Source organism: Vombatus ursinus, unplaced genomic scaffold (genome assembly GCF_900497805.2).
Source record: "Vombatus ursinus unplaced genomic scaffold, bare-nosed wombat genome assembly UNPS02000749.1, whole genome shotgun sequence".
Taxonomy (NCBI): Eukaryota; Metazoa; Chordata; class Mammalia; order Diprotodontia; family Vombatidae; genus Vombatus; species Vombatus ursinus.
The window spans coordinates 20,436,959-20,451,446 of NW_020940527.1; the positions used below are offsets into that span (position 1 = coordinate 20,436,959).

At 37.3% G+C, this 14,488-nt stretch overlaps 1 protein-coding gene across 1 annotated transcript in view; it reads right to left on the reverse strand.

The window, feature by feature from the left end:
* The window catches only part of FRMPD2 (FERM and PDZ domain containing 2), a 289,815-nt gene that overhangs the window by 206,412 nt on the left and 68,915 nt on the right, over positions 1 to 14,488 (reverse strand). Inside the window, exons 16-17 of the mRNA XM_027857815.1 lie at positions 11,827 to 12,037; positions 4,067 to 4,164 (exon numbers count right to left, since the gene is read on the reverse strand). Of these exons, the coding sequence (XP_027713616.1) occupies positions 4,067 to 4,164; positions 11,827 to 12,037 (309 nt within the window). The remainder of the gene's footprint in view (positions 1 to 4,066; positions 4,165 to 11,826; positions 12,038 to 14,488) is intronic.

Genomic DNA, 14,488 nt, shown 5'->3' on the forward strand with positions numbered 1-14,488 from the left:
AAATGAGGCAAGCTCACTTGGGTGTTGCTCAGACCTTAATTCAGGTCAAGAATTCAAAGAGATCATCCTAGGGGAACAGCACTCAGGTTTAAACACAATGTAGAATCAACACTCCATGAAAGCAGCAACAGAAGCAGCCCAGACCTTCTCTCCTAAAGTGTGCAAAGCCTGACCCTAACATAAAGTCTGAGGTCAAGAAGTAAGCTGGATGTATGAGCAAACAAATATCCCACCATTAAAAGTTCTTATGGGAACAGAGATACTCAAGCCACAAACCCGTAAGAAGAAAGGTACTCCAAAACTTCCGTAAGCGAAACATCAAAAAAAAAACAAAAACCACAGCTTGGGCACAAGTTCAAATAAAATTCCTAGAATAGAGGAAACAAAAATTTTTTTAAAGAATTTAAAAATAATTTTTTTATAAATTAAAAATGGAGATAAAGGGAAATAAATGAAAAATAAGTAAGAGATATGGGAGAAAGAATTGAAAAAAGAATTAACAGTTTGGCACAAAAGATACAAAACTTTGCCCAAACAACGAACTTCCTCAAAATTAGAATGGGCCAAACAGAAGATAATGATTCCATGAAACAATAAGAAATGTTAAAATAGAGTCAAAAGAGTAAAGAAATAAAAGAAAAGAAAATGCATCTCATAGCAAAAACAACTAACCATAAAAACAGATTGAAGAGAGATCATTTAAGAATCATTGGACTCCCTGAAAGTCATGACCAAAAAAGAAAAAAAGAACATGGATATATTTCAATAAATCACAAAACTACCTAGATTTTTTAGGACTAGAGGGCAAAATGGAAGTAGAAAATACCTACCAGTCACTTCCTGAAAGAACCCCCAGGATGAAAACTCTGAGGAACATTATACCTAAAATCCAGAGCTTACAGGTCAAAGAAAAAATACTGTAAGCAACCAGAAAGAGTATTTAAAGTTATGAGGAGCCACATTTAAAATCATATATTATATTACTATGAAGAAATAAAGAACTTGTAATACAATGATTCCAAAAGGCAAAGGATATAGAATTAAAACCAAGAATAATTTAACCATCAAAACTGAGTATAATCTGGGGTGGGGAGGTAGGGAGGCAGCAGTGGACTTTTAATGAAATAGAGAACTTCCTAGCATTCCTGGTGAGAAAACCAGAGTTTCATAACAACTTTGAAGCACAAATACAATAGTCAAGAGAAATGTATAAAGGTAAACATAAGCAAATAACCCTAAGTAACTAAACAAGGATAAACTGTTTGCATTATGATATGGGGATTTTATGTGAGTCTGCTCAGACCTTTATCAAATCAGCGATCACAGGGAGAGTCTAATTAGGCAGAAGACTTGAAGAAGTTCTGTTATAACAATCTTAAAAGAAGAATGGAAAGTGGGAAGGGAGAGAAAAGTTCGAGGAAATTATCTCACATAATCACAGTGTAAAAGTGGAAGTCTACACAACCAGTGAGGAAGAGGTGGAGGAAATGAGTGATACCTGATTCTTACTATTATCTGAAATGGTTAAGAGGGAAGAAGATAGATAGATAGATAGATAGATAGATAGATAGATAGATAGATAGATACATGTGTGTATGTGTACAGAAATACATTTCACAAAACAGGGAAACAGGAGAGAAAGGAGAGAATGGAAGGAAGGATAAGAAGGAGGGTAAATAGTGACATTTGCCCTAAGCAAAACAAACTCTAAAGGTATACAAAAATATTTATAGCAGCTCTTTTTGTGGTGGCAAAGAATTGGAAACTGAGAGCATGCACATCAGTTGGGGGAATGACTGAATATGTTATGGTATATAAATGTGATGGAACACTACTGTGCTGTGAGAAAGGATGAAGCAGATGCTTTCAGAGAAACCTGGAAAAACAAGCGAACTGATGCAAAATGAAGTAGGCATAAACAGGAGAATAATTTCGAGAGGCATAGTGATATTATAAAAACAGACAACTTTGAAAGACTTGGAAACTCTGATCAATGTAATGACCAACTATGATTCCAGAGTTCTGATAATGAAACATGCTCTCCACTTCCTGATAAAGAAGTGAAGGAATGAGTGCAGAATTACATATGTATGTGAGTGAGAGAGAGACAGACAGACAGGCAGACAGACAGAGACAGAGAGAGAGACAAAGAGAGAAAGAGAGAGAGACAGAGAGAAAGAGAGAGTATTGGACATGGTCAATGCAGGAATTTGTTTTGCTTTGAATATACATATTTGTAAGAAGATTTTTGTTTTTTCATTTCTCAATTGGGGTGGGGGATTGAGGGAGAGAAGTTTTTGCTGATTGAAAAAAGATAAATTTAAAGAATATCAATAGGACTACATCTCAGAATAAGCAGAACCTGGTCATGAATGCTAAAGACAACAAAAATAACTTTGTTTAGCCATGTTGAGTAAGAATATCAGAACAGGGGTAGAATATGGATAGATGAGATGATGATAATGGACTTTGGAGAGAAAGCAAAACAACTCTTCTTTTCCTTTTATTTTCTCTGCTGAGGAGAAAGATCTTCAGATTGAGAAAGATAAAACAAAATGGTTAATAAGGAATTAGAAACCAAAACAAGTGAACAGGAGGCCAGATAGCACCTAGCTACTCTCAATGAATTCAAGACATCAAACCTGAAGGAGGGGGTTCAGGACAAACATCTCATTTCCTACCTGACTGTGCTATCCTGGGATTTTGGGGATTTCTCTACTATGCCATAGGAACCTCATCATTGGGAAAGCCTCAATATCTCATCAGCCTTGATATTCACATCTCATCACTACCCTCTGCCTTTCTGATTGGTGGGCAGAACCATGAACTCTAAAACTTCCATTTAAAGATCAGAACATCTTTTAATTTCCCACCTGGCTTCACTCTTTTAAGACTTTTCTGATTTCTCCACCATGGCCCTGCTTTTGGCTTCAGATAACTTCTCCTCCTCTTTCCTCTCCACCCCTGTTTTCAGCTTCCTTTTGTATGTTATCTTCCTCCATTAGATTGTAAGCTCCTTGAGGGCAAGGACTATCTTTTTTTGTCATTGTATCCCCAGTATTTAGCACAATTCCTGCACATCTTATTGAGGCACTTAATAAATGTTTATTGACTAGTGACTAATGAACAGTTCTCCCATGGTTACTGGCACAGCAGGTCAGGGAAATACTCTACACATAGTAGATATAGATTTCAGCAGCTTCTGACAGAATCTCTTAGGGTATAATTGTGAACAAGATGGAGAAGAATGAGCTAGTCATGTAAATTCAGAACTAATAAAATAATTGGATGTGATTTCTGTCTTCAAGTATTCGAAGGGCTGTCATAGGGAGGAAGGATTTGACTCTTCTGATTGGCATCAGAAATTAGGACTAAAAGCCATGGGGATGAGAGGAGGGGAGATATGGTAAGGTAATTTTAAGATTAAGATAATAAAAAAACTTCCTAGCATAATTAAAGCTTTTTCAAGGTCAAGTGGGCCACTTGGGGGTGGAAGGATAGAGTTGTTTCTCCTGCTCAGTGAAGGTATAAAAGATGTGACTGAAGAATCACTTGTTGAGAAGGATTCCTGTTCAAGCTCAGGTTGGGCCAAACAACCCCTCATGGCCCTGCCAATTCAGATCCTGTGATTCTGAAAGTAAAAATTAGTTTAAATTCAAAATAGATTATGTAGTCCTCAAAATGATAGATGTGTTTTTGGATGTGTATGCATTTTGTAATCGTCATGATTCCACTTTGGGGTTATACCTCTCCCCTACAGGGTCAGCTTTGTCATTCATTGCTCTGAATCGTGGCATTAAGAGCTTTTCAAAAGAACTCTTCAAACTCCTGGGCTGTCAAAAAATGGAATTTCACACTCTCTAGGCACAATCTATCATGACAGCTTAAGGAACGGAAGCTGAAATGTCTCCAGACCATGAGGAGTTTTAGAAATAAAATTAGCAAACACCATTTGGGAATTTAAAATTCATTAATCTAGAGACAATAGTTAAAAGGCTGAACATGTAGTTCTCTCTGAACCAAAGCCCACCCTTTTCTGCTGAGCACTTGGCCTTCATGTACTTACCAGTGACAATATTCTGTGCCAGCTGAGCTGGCAGGCACATCCTTTGGTTTTCAGTTATATAAGAACATGTCTCTGACTGTGACCATCCAAAAGAAGGGCTGCAATAAGAAAGGACAGCACAAGATGTGAAACTCCTATAGGAAGGTCCTTGATATTTCTAATTGTGAAATTGGGAGCTGTGCCTAATCAGGTTGAGAGGTTGATTCCTCTCCCCTCCATCGTTTGAAAAAATTTTCAAAATTCAAAACAATGAAAAATACAAGTTACTATCATTCAACTAGGGTTAGCCTAAACAGATTAGAATGAACATTAAACCAACCCAACCTTTCTTTCTTAAGAAAATAATTATCAAATTGGGATGGAAGGGAGGAAATTGATTGTATTGCCCAAAGCTCAATAAAATGCCCATGATTAACTGATAACCTTTTATTTCTTAGCCTCTCCAAACATTTTTGGCATGTATAATATACACCCAGAATTAGCATGGTGATGGCTAAATCTGTTTCCTATTTTTCACCCTAAACAGTTTTGAATTACCTAAAAATAATGATTGCTTTCTTTAACTATTAAGGAATTAAAATCATGGAACAGAAATACAATGTAGAGACTGAGACAGGTGTGCAATGACCTAATTCAGTTATAATAAGGTGAAAAAAGCCACAGATTATTTTCAAACCCTTTAATATATACATCTAGAGCTCAAAATAGTGAATACCATATTGAGTTTTGAGTCAACCCATGTGGCATATAGGCCACTGACGAATTCTAGCCTAAAATTTAAATGCCTTATATGCAGAACTGCCTTCACCAAGAAGCTTTATAAATCACTGACAAGAACCGAATATTTCCTTAAATGAAAATGTAGCCTCGTGGTTAGAATGGGTTTTTTTTCAATTATATTATCATTTTAGTTTGTCCCTTCCCCACCAATCCTCTCAAAGAAGACTTCTTGCATGATGGGTAGACCTATTGTTTTGGATTGTGGAGGATGGAAACAGTCACACACTATGGACAGTTGTGGATGGATTATTATTTACATTATTGAAAAGATTATGTGTGCCAATAAAAGCATTTATAAATATTAGAATTTATAAAAAGCTTTAAGGATATCAAAGAACTTTACATGTGTTTTCTCATTTCATCCTCACAATAATCCTGTGAGGCAGATACTATCATTGACTGAATTTTACCGATAAGGAAACTGAGACTAAGAAAAGTTAAGTAATTTGTCCAGGATCACACATTTAAATGTATGAGGCAGATTTGAACTCAGGTCTTCATGAATCAAATGTCATCACTCTATTCACTGTGCTACATAGCTACCATTCAGATGCACTAGAATAATTAAATATTTCTTATTTAATAGAGACTGTTAGATTTTTTAGAAAAAAAAAGAGAGCTCCAGGGGGCAGCGAGGTAGCACAGTGGATAGAACTCAGGCCTTGGAGTCAGGAGGACCTGAATTCAAATCCAGCCTCAGACATGTGACACTTACTAGCTGTGTGACCCTGGGAAAATCACTTAACTCCGATTGCCTCACCAAAAAGCAATGAATAAATAAATAAATAAAAAGAATGACACATTAAAAAAAGAGAGCTCCAGGAAAATATATCACCATCATCTCCACCATGGTGGTGGAGGGGTAGTGTAGTAAATAGAAATCTAGACTTAGGATCCGGAAGAATTAAGTCCAATTCCTGCCTCCAAATACTTACTATTTGGGTGACTGAGCAAGTTACTTAATCTCTCTCTCAGTCTCAGTTTCTTCATCTGCAAAATGAATGAGGATGAGAATAGTATCTACTTCACAGGGCTGTTATAAGGATTAAATGGGATATATGTAAAGAGCTCTATAAATCTCAGTTTTTATAATCTAACAACCAAGAACAAGTCTAACAAATCTGAAATCACATCCCCTTTTTGGTTAAGTCTGATACATGGAAGAGGAGAGTTTTTTATTTATCTCAAGGTCTTACCCTGTGAATCATTTTGAGGGGTAATGTGATGTAAAAAAAAAAAATGCTACTGGGCTCAGAGTCAGGAAAATTTTAGTTCAAAGCTCTCCTCTGACACAACATTCTATGGCTCTCTAGGGCAGCCAGGTGGTGCAGTGGAGTGTGCCTAGGCTGGAGTCGGGAAGACTCATCTTCCTGAATTCAAATCCAGTTGCAGAGACACTCTAGTTATGTGACCCTGGGCAAGTCACTTAACCCTGTTTGCCTCAGTTTCCTCATCTGTAAAATGAGCTGGAGAAGAAAATGGCAAACTCCTACAGTATCTTTGCCAAGAAAACCTCAAATAGGATCAAGAAGAGTAGGACATGACTGAAAAACACAAAAATGGCTCTCTAACAATTGAGTCCAAACTCTTAAGCATAACAATGAATACTGTCCATTATCTGGACCTAACCTACCTTTCAAGCCTTATCTTTCCTAATATAAAATCTCCAGTTAAAGATAAACCGGTCTACTTGACATCATCAGAACATTATTTGCATATTCCCAACTCTCTGATTTTATTCCTGATATTCCATCTGCCTGCAATGCCCTTTCCTCATTTCTACCTGCCAAAATCCTACTGGGTTTTCTCACTAAAATGCCACATTTTCCCCAAAGCTTCCACTGACCCCACCAACCAGAAGTAAGTGTTCCCTCCTCTGAACTCCCATGGTATTTTATGTTTTCTATATCACTTATCACATCCTCTCTTATAGTTATTTGTGTATGCATTTTACCTCCCCTGATTAAGTATAAACTCTTAGAAGGCAAGAATTATGTTTGTCTCTGTCTCTGATGGTTTCCAACTCAATACCTCACACGCAGTAGATATCCAAAGACTGTATGCTGAACGTTCCTTAAAATGAAGGCTGATCTCTATTTGACTTTCATCAAGCCTCCAAAAAGGAGGCCGCATCCTTTCTGATGAATCAGGCTATACAAGGCCCAGAGGATAGCAGAAATTGTGCCCAGGGCTCTATAAGTTTCAAGGTACTAACTAGCAAACAGCAGTTTCAGTTAACTAAATAATATTCTTTTCCACTGAAAGTGTTAATATGCCTGACATATATGCAGGGGATTCAGCCACAAGTCTAGCCTATCAATTTGCCAACTGACAGATATATTTGAAAAATCTTACAGAAATGGCATAGTGACTTGCTAAACTGGGAGGGAAGCTGATGATACGATGTTGAAGCCAGGACCTCTGGAGACAGCTGTTGTGGATTTCTTTCTAGATGGCTGGCTGAATGAACATCATCCTTTACTGTGTCATTTCTCAAGGTTTTAATTCCACATTAATGAGCAGTGAGAAGAAATCATTTTTAAGCATTAGAACCCGGGATGTCAGAGTGTCTGCTCTAGGGACACACTGCACAGCCCCAATGAACGTGGTTTCTTGTTATTTCTAGCATCTATAGAGAAAACAGGCAGGGGCTCAGGGATCTGCCAGAGGGAAAGAAAAGAAGATAGAAACAGAAAAAAGAGAGGAGAGGGAGGAGGAGGGCAGGGAAAGAGAAGGAAAAGAACAACCAGACCCAAAGAATAGTCATTAAAGATTCAATGTCACCACAAAAAGAGGTCTCCAGCAGTATATCCCAGGGATCTTTGCTTAGCTGTATACCAAGCAGTATTTTTATCAATGACCTGGATAAAGGAATAGAGGGCATGTTTATCATATTTGTAGATGTCACAAATTTGAAAGAGATAAGTAGGACACAGTATGACAGAGTGAGGATTCAAAACATCATGGTAAGCTAGAACTTGGTAGGTCAAATATCGTAAGATGAAATGTGGCCTCACAATCTCACAAGAACAAGATTGGGAAAAAAACTAGACAGTAATTTATTTTTAAAAAAAAAAACACAATATGGGGGATTTAGCATACTGCAAGCTTAGTATGAGTCAACAGTGTGATATGTCAGCCAAAAACGCTAATGTGGGCTTCAGATGAAGTAAGAGAGATATAATTTCCAGGACAAAGGTGATAATTCTGCTGTATTTGCCCACATCAAATTGGACCCAGAGTATTAGGTTTAGTTACAGGTGCCACATTTTGGAAGGACATTGGTAAACCAGAGAGCATCCAGAAGAGGGTAATTGGAATGATAAAAGCACTTGAGTTCATTCCATGTGAGGATGAGTTAGAGGAAGGGGTCTTAACCTGGGCTGTATAGACCCAGGTACATGGATAGATGTCAGGGAGTAAGAATTTGTAAAATTTTAAATTTTATTTTCAATTACTTCTAACTGAAATTCAGCATTTCCTTCAATTATTTAAAAACATTATTCTGAAAAAGGGTCCATAGCAGTCACCAAACTGCCAAAGGGGCCCATGACACACAAAAGGTTAAGAATCCCTGAGTTAGAGGAACTGGGGATATGTAGCCTGGAAAAAGAGAAGAGTTTGGGGGGAATCTAGTTATAACTGTCTCCCTGCATTTGGAGAGCTGGTTGAAAGATGAGGATGTTTGGCCTAAAGAAGAGACAACTTTGCCAAAAAGGGCCATGATAGCTATCTTCTATAGCTATCGAGCATTTGATGGGCCATCACGAAGAAGAAGTATCCTACATTCAGAGGACAAAAAGTTATCTCATAATCACATGAGTCGGTTCAGCTGAGCTGGGTCAAGTATCTTGGCAAACACCAACTTCCTACTTAAAAACTGAGATGAAGCCTGATCTATGTGGACCTGAGATGCCTATTCAGCACATGAACTTTCTTCCTGTAACATGTATCTGGAGAGATTCCCGAGATTCATCAGATCTGACAACCACTACCCACATCTGCCAGGTAAGAAAATTAGGAAAGAGAAGGAGAAATAGGGAACAGTTGACTAAGTAAAATGGTATTGAAGAACAGGATTCAGCTTTCTATACATGGCTTAAGATACAAAAATAGCAGATTCTTTGCCAGAGATGGAATACATCTAACAAGGACCAGAAAGAACATATTTACCCAAAGAACAGTTAATCTGCTCAAGGGAGATATAAACTAAAAGTAAAGAAGGAGAGAGAAAACTGCTGGCAGTCTCTTTACTAAAAGTAGAGTAGTTGACAAATTTTTCACTTCATTTTCAAATTGTAGTAGAAGCAGTGAAAGGAATCGATATTCTGAACCCAATTTCAACCAATAAGGAAAATTCATTGTATTCTTTCTTATTATATAAGCTTTTTAACAGCAAGGATTGTTGGGGGGGTCAGTTGTGATCTGAATTTTTTCATTTTAATAATATTTTATTTTCCCCCAATTACATGTAAAAATAATGTTTAAAATTATTTTTTTTATTTTGAGTTCCAAATTCTTTCCCTCCCTCCCCTCCCCTTTCCCTAAGATGGCAAGCAATTTGATATAGGTTTCACATGAGCAATCATGTAAAAAAAAAATTTCGTTTAGTCATTTTGTGGAAGAAAACTTGAACCAAAAAAAAAAAGAATAAAAAAGGAAAGTGAAAAATAGTATACTTTGGTCTGTATTCAAATGACATCAGTTCTCTCTGGAGGCAGATAGCATTTTTCATCATGAGTCCTTTGGGATTGTCTTGAATCATTATATTGCTGAGAATAGCTAAGTCATTCACAAGTGTTCATTGTACAATATTACTGTTACTGTGCACAATGTTCTCCTGGTTCTGCTCACTTCACTCTGCATTAGTAAGTTTTTCCAAGTTTTTTCTGAAATCAGCCTATTCATCATTTCTTATAGCACAATATTATTCCATCACAATCACATACCACAACTTTTCAGCCATTCCCCGACTGATGGACCTCCCCTCAATTCCCAATTCTTTGCCACCACAGAAAGCAGCTATAAATACCATTGTACAAATAGGTTCTTTCCTCCTTTTTAAAAAATCTCTTTGGTTTACAGACCTGGAAGTGGTATTACTGGATAAGGTACGTACACTTTTATAGCCCTTTGGCATTGTTAAGAGCAGGGTTGTTAAATTCATTGTATTTATGTCCTTAGTGCCAAGCATAGTGTCTGGCATATAGCAGCAGTTTAATAAATACTTGTTGATTCAAGAATTTTATAAGAAAGAGAGGTTGAAGCAAAACTCATGACTCATTTCCAATTACTAATTCATAGAGTGACTATAATGATTATCAATTCTATTCATTCTTATTTCAATAATGCTTTTAAGTTTACAAAGCACTTTCCCCACAATAATCTTAGGGAGTAGATAGTATAGCAGAATGCCTGGCATATAGTAGGCACTTGATTGAGTATTAGTATCATTATCTGTATTTTACAATGAGAAAACTGAGGCTCAGAGATGTTAAGTAACTTGCCTGTCATCACACAGAGGACTTTGGAGTCAGGATTTTAATCCAGGGCTCCCGACTCCAAGCCCATGACTCTTTCCACTACATAATGGTACTTAATTAGCAAAGTGAATTAGAGATCTTAATGCTTAGAACTGCAGACTATTTGGAGATAGTCTATGGCAGTGAGGGCTAAAGCTGTTCTATAGAAAAGATATGTCTTGGCTATAAAAATAGCCAGAGCTCTTTATAAATGGGCACATCTACAGTAAGAAGATAATTAGCACCATTTTGAAACACCGGTTATAGAAGTACAATATAAGGATGTACACAAGGCTTGGTAAAAATGTCTTCAATGTCAAATGTAACTAGACTGGCTTTTTTCTCTAAATATTCCCAAAATTTTCCTCTGGAGGCCCAGGCCTAGTCTAATCGGCCTATGTCAGGTATATACTCGAAAATTGTAGAGTCAAGGGAATTCAGAACTGTATGAATGACAGCACCCCAAGAGCAAGAACTTAAGGATTGACGTGCCCTCGAAGGCAGGTCCCTCAGGGTACTGTTTTTAGCCTTGTTCTATTGAACATTTTGGTTCATGACTTGAATGAAGGCATAAATACCACGTCTATCAAATTTACAATGGCAAGAAACTGAAAGGATAGCTAACAAGCCGATGACATATTTAGAATCTAAAAAGATTGTGATCAGCTAGAATGGTGGAAAAAAATCTAATAAGATGAATTGAAATAGGTACAATTGTAAATTGTTATAACTGAATTCAAAAAATCAATAGCAGAAGTCCATAATGGGGGAGGAGGGGTTAGATGGTAGTGCATGTGAAAATGATCTGAGGGTGGTATAGTAAAAATTCAATAGGAATCAATGTCCTCATTCTCCATCTATACCTCTTTGAATTCCTGTCTTGCTTCAAGACAGCTCATGGGCCACCTCCAATGTGAGGCTTTTCCTAATATTCCTATTTGTTAATTTTCTTGCCTCTTTAAATTCCTTTGAATTATATTGAATGTGTGTGATTTACATATACATATATACACTTATTTATGTATATGCTAAATACCCTCCACCACCACTCCAAAAATGCAAGTTTCCTGAGGGCAAGGATTGATTTAATTTTATTTATGTATCCCCAGCACTTAGCACAGTGTTTTACACTTAGTTAAGCTGATAATAAATATTTGTTGTTGTTTTAATTGTTTTCTTGTGGCACTTCATACATCACACTCAAACGATTTCGTAGGATCAAAAGGATTTCAACTGGAAGGTTAGAGATCAATCTACCCCCTTCATATTACAGGGTCACTGTAGATAGGTGTAGATACAGTGTCACTGTAGTAAAAACACTGAAGATCAGAGAAATTGACTTGCCCAAGGTCACACAGAGCTGAAATTCAAACCAAGGTGCTATGACTAAATCCAGGGCTCTTTGTACAATTCCATAATGGTAACTTGGTGGTACACAAAAGAGTGATTGAAACCTACCTGTCTTGTTTGCCTTCATCTCCAAGCCTATGACCATTTTCCACATTGGAATTATCACATGGTTTGCCCAGCAGCTTTCCAGATGTGTTTTCCAGATGAGATCCAAGCAACATATTTTCCGAGCAGGACGATCTCTGAATCAGAGGGAGACACTCACGTTGGGGCACATTTGCAGAATCTGATATGAACATTTGCATGAACTGATTATCCTCTGGATTTGAGAGACAGAGAGAGAGAGACAGAGACAGAGACAGAGAGAGAGAGAGAGAGGATAATGAACATTAATGCCACTCTATCTATTATATCTTACCAAGAATTTAGATTGCTAGAGACTCTTTGCAAAAACCTGGCTGTATCCGAAGCTGTGTTTGCATTTCTAAAAACAGAAAGTGATTGTTGAATTTAGGCCATCTGTTCCCCACTATAATAGGAAAATTAAAGAAGTGCCAGCATTTTGACATGTGAGGTTAAAGTTATACAAGGTATATGTTACATGTACATGTGTGAATGTCATCAATTTAGCTCTGGAAGGGATGCTAGAGATCATCTAAGCCAGCTCCTTCATTTTATAAGTGAGAAAACTGAGACCTAGGGAGATAAAGCTACTTGCCTATCTGTCACGTGGTTGGTAAGTGACAAAGTCAGAATTTGAACCAACTTCATCTGATTCTAACTCTCATGGTCTTCCTTCCACAACATAGTGTCTAATATAGAGGTAACAAATTATATATGTTTTGTGTGTGTACGTACGTGTGTGTGTGTGTGTGCACACAACCAAAAAAAATCAATCTTTTTAGGTAGCTGTAGTTATATTCCCATTTAGCTTGACAGTGAGGCTGGAGTATGCAATTATTGAAAGAAAGAGCAACCAAGCTTTACGACATGAATCGCTTTCACGTCTGCTCAAGCTCATTGACGTGTTTTTGTTGGAAAATCAAAGGGGTTTGGTTTGGTTTGGTTTTTTCAGTCTAATGAGGGCTTTCTCATCTTGGATCAAAATTTTAAAATATTTATTAAATACCTATGTCCAAGTCACTGTTCTGGGTACTCCAGGAGATACTCAGAAATAAAAGATATGGCCTCTGAATGCAAGAGATTGACAACTAAATGTATTAAGCCAAGTACTAGATGTTCTTTGAGTACAATTGAATCACAAAGAAGAAAATCAGTCACGGTGGGTAGGGAACAATGGTGGAGAAATATGGCAGATTTCAAGTTCACTTAAGCGCCTGTGTTCATAAACAGATCCTGGATTGTTAACTTTATGCTCATTTATTTCCTTGGGCTCAGAGGCAAAGATTAAGAGAGCTTAAAGTTTTCTGAATGCATGCCCCTTTTCTATTTTTTAATCAACAAACATTTATTAAGCAACTACTATGTGCCAAGCACTGTGTTAGGTACTGGGGCTACAGAAACAAAACTCTTTCACCAGTCATCTCTCATTTAAATTTAACACAAATATAGCAAACAGATTCAACACCTCCAATGCAGACAATTCCAGGGATGATGAAGAAGTTTAGTTCAAGCCATATAATGATATGTTTGAGTAAAATATTTACCTTGCTTGTCATTGCTACGTGTGTTTTGTTTGGTTGAATAGTCACATGAATTGGAAATGGTTCCCCTAAGTTTATCCTACCCCCAAGGGTCACATATTTCAGAACTGGAAGGTACCTTATGATGAAATTAAACAAACATCTTTTGAACACCTACTATTTGCCAGGCATATGTCTTCCCCCCACCCCCCCACAGGTGGATGCTTTCCAATATTCAGTCCTTAACCCTCTTCTTTCTATATACTCTCTCCCTTGACAATCTCATCCCTACACATGGCTTCACTTTTATGCAGATAATATCCAGATGTGTATCTCTAGTCTTAACATCTTTGCTTAGTTCTAATCCTGCATTTGAGCTTTAGTCCTGCATTTCTGACTACCTGATGGTCATCTGGTTGTCCTAACTACACTTCAAACTCAACCTGTCTGTGATATAACATCATTTCTCCATCCCAAATCAACCCCATTCCTCCCCCCACCCTACCAACTCTTCTGTGACTCTTCCCCACCCTTTCCCTCCCATATCTCATCAGTCACCAACTTGTGTATATTTTTTCTTTTTAGATATCTCTTGCATCTGTCATGTCCATTCTATTTTGATTGGGGGATACAACAATATGGTCTAACAATGTCATTTTTACAAATGAGGAAACTGAGGGCTAGAGAGGTTAAACAACTTGCCCAAGAATACATCAGTAAAAAGAAGCAAAATAGGTATTCCAACCCAGTTCTTTGGAGAATAGGTTCAATACACTATCAGATAGTGTAATAAAAGATTGATGATACAAGGAATTGTTCTTCTTTTGAAGTTTGGATTCAATCATAGGGCCACACCTGAGAACCCAGCAGGCCTGGAGGCTGCAGGTGCCCCACCCCTGCACTATCTACTCACATGCCATATTAAGGGAGTTGGCTGAAGTTTGACTTCAACTGAAGGAAGTGTAATTATATTGAGAGAAGACATAATTTTGTTTTTCTTTGTTTTCCAGCAAAAAAAATTATCGCCTGATATGTGGTTATTAATTTCTATCTTAATGCCCCATTCCCCTTATACTCTCTCACACAGCCTGGTTTTGAGAATGTTTAATAATCTTCTTTGAGAAAGT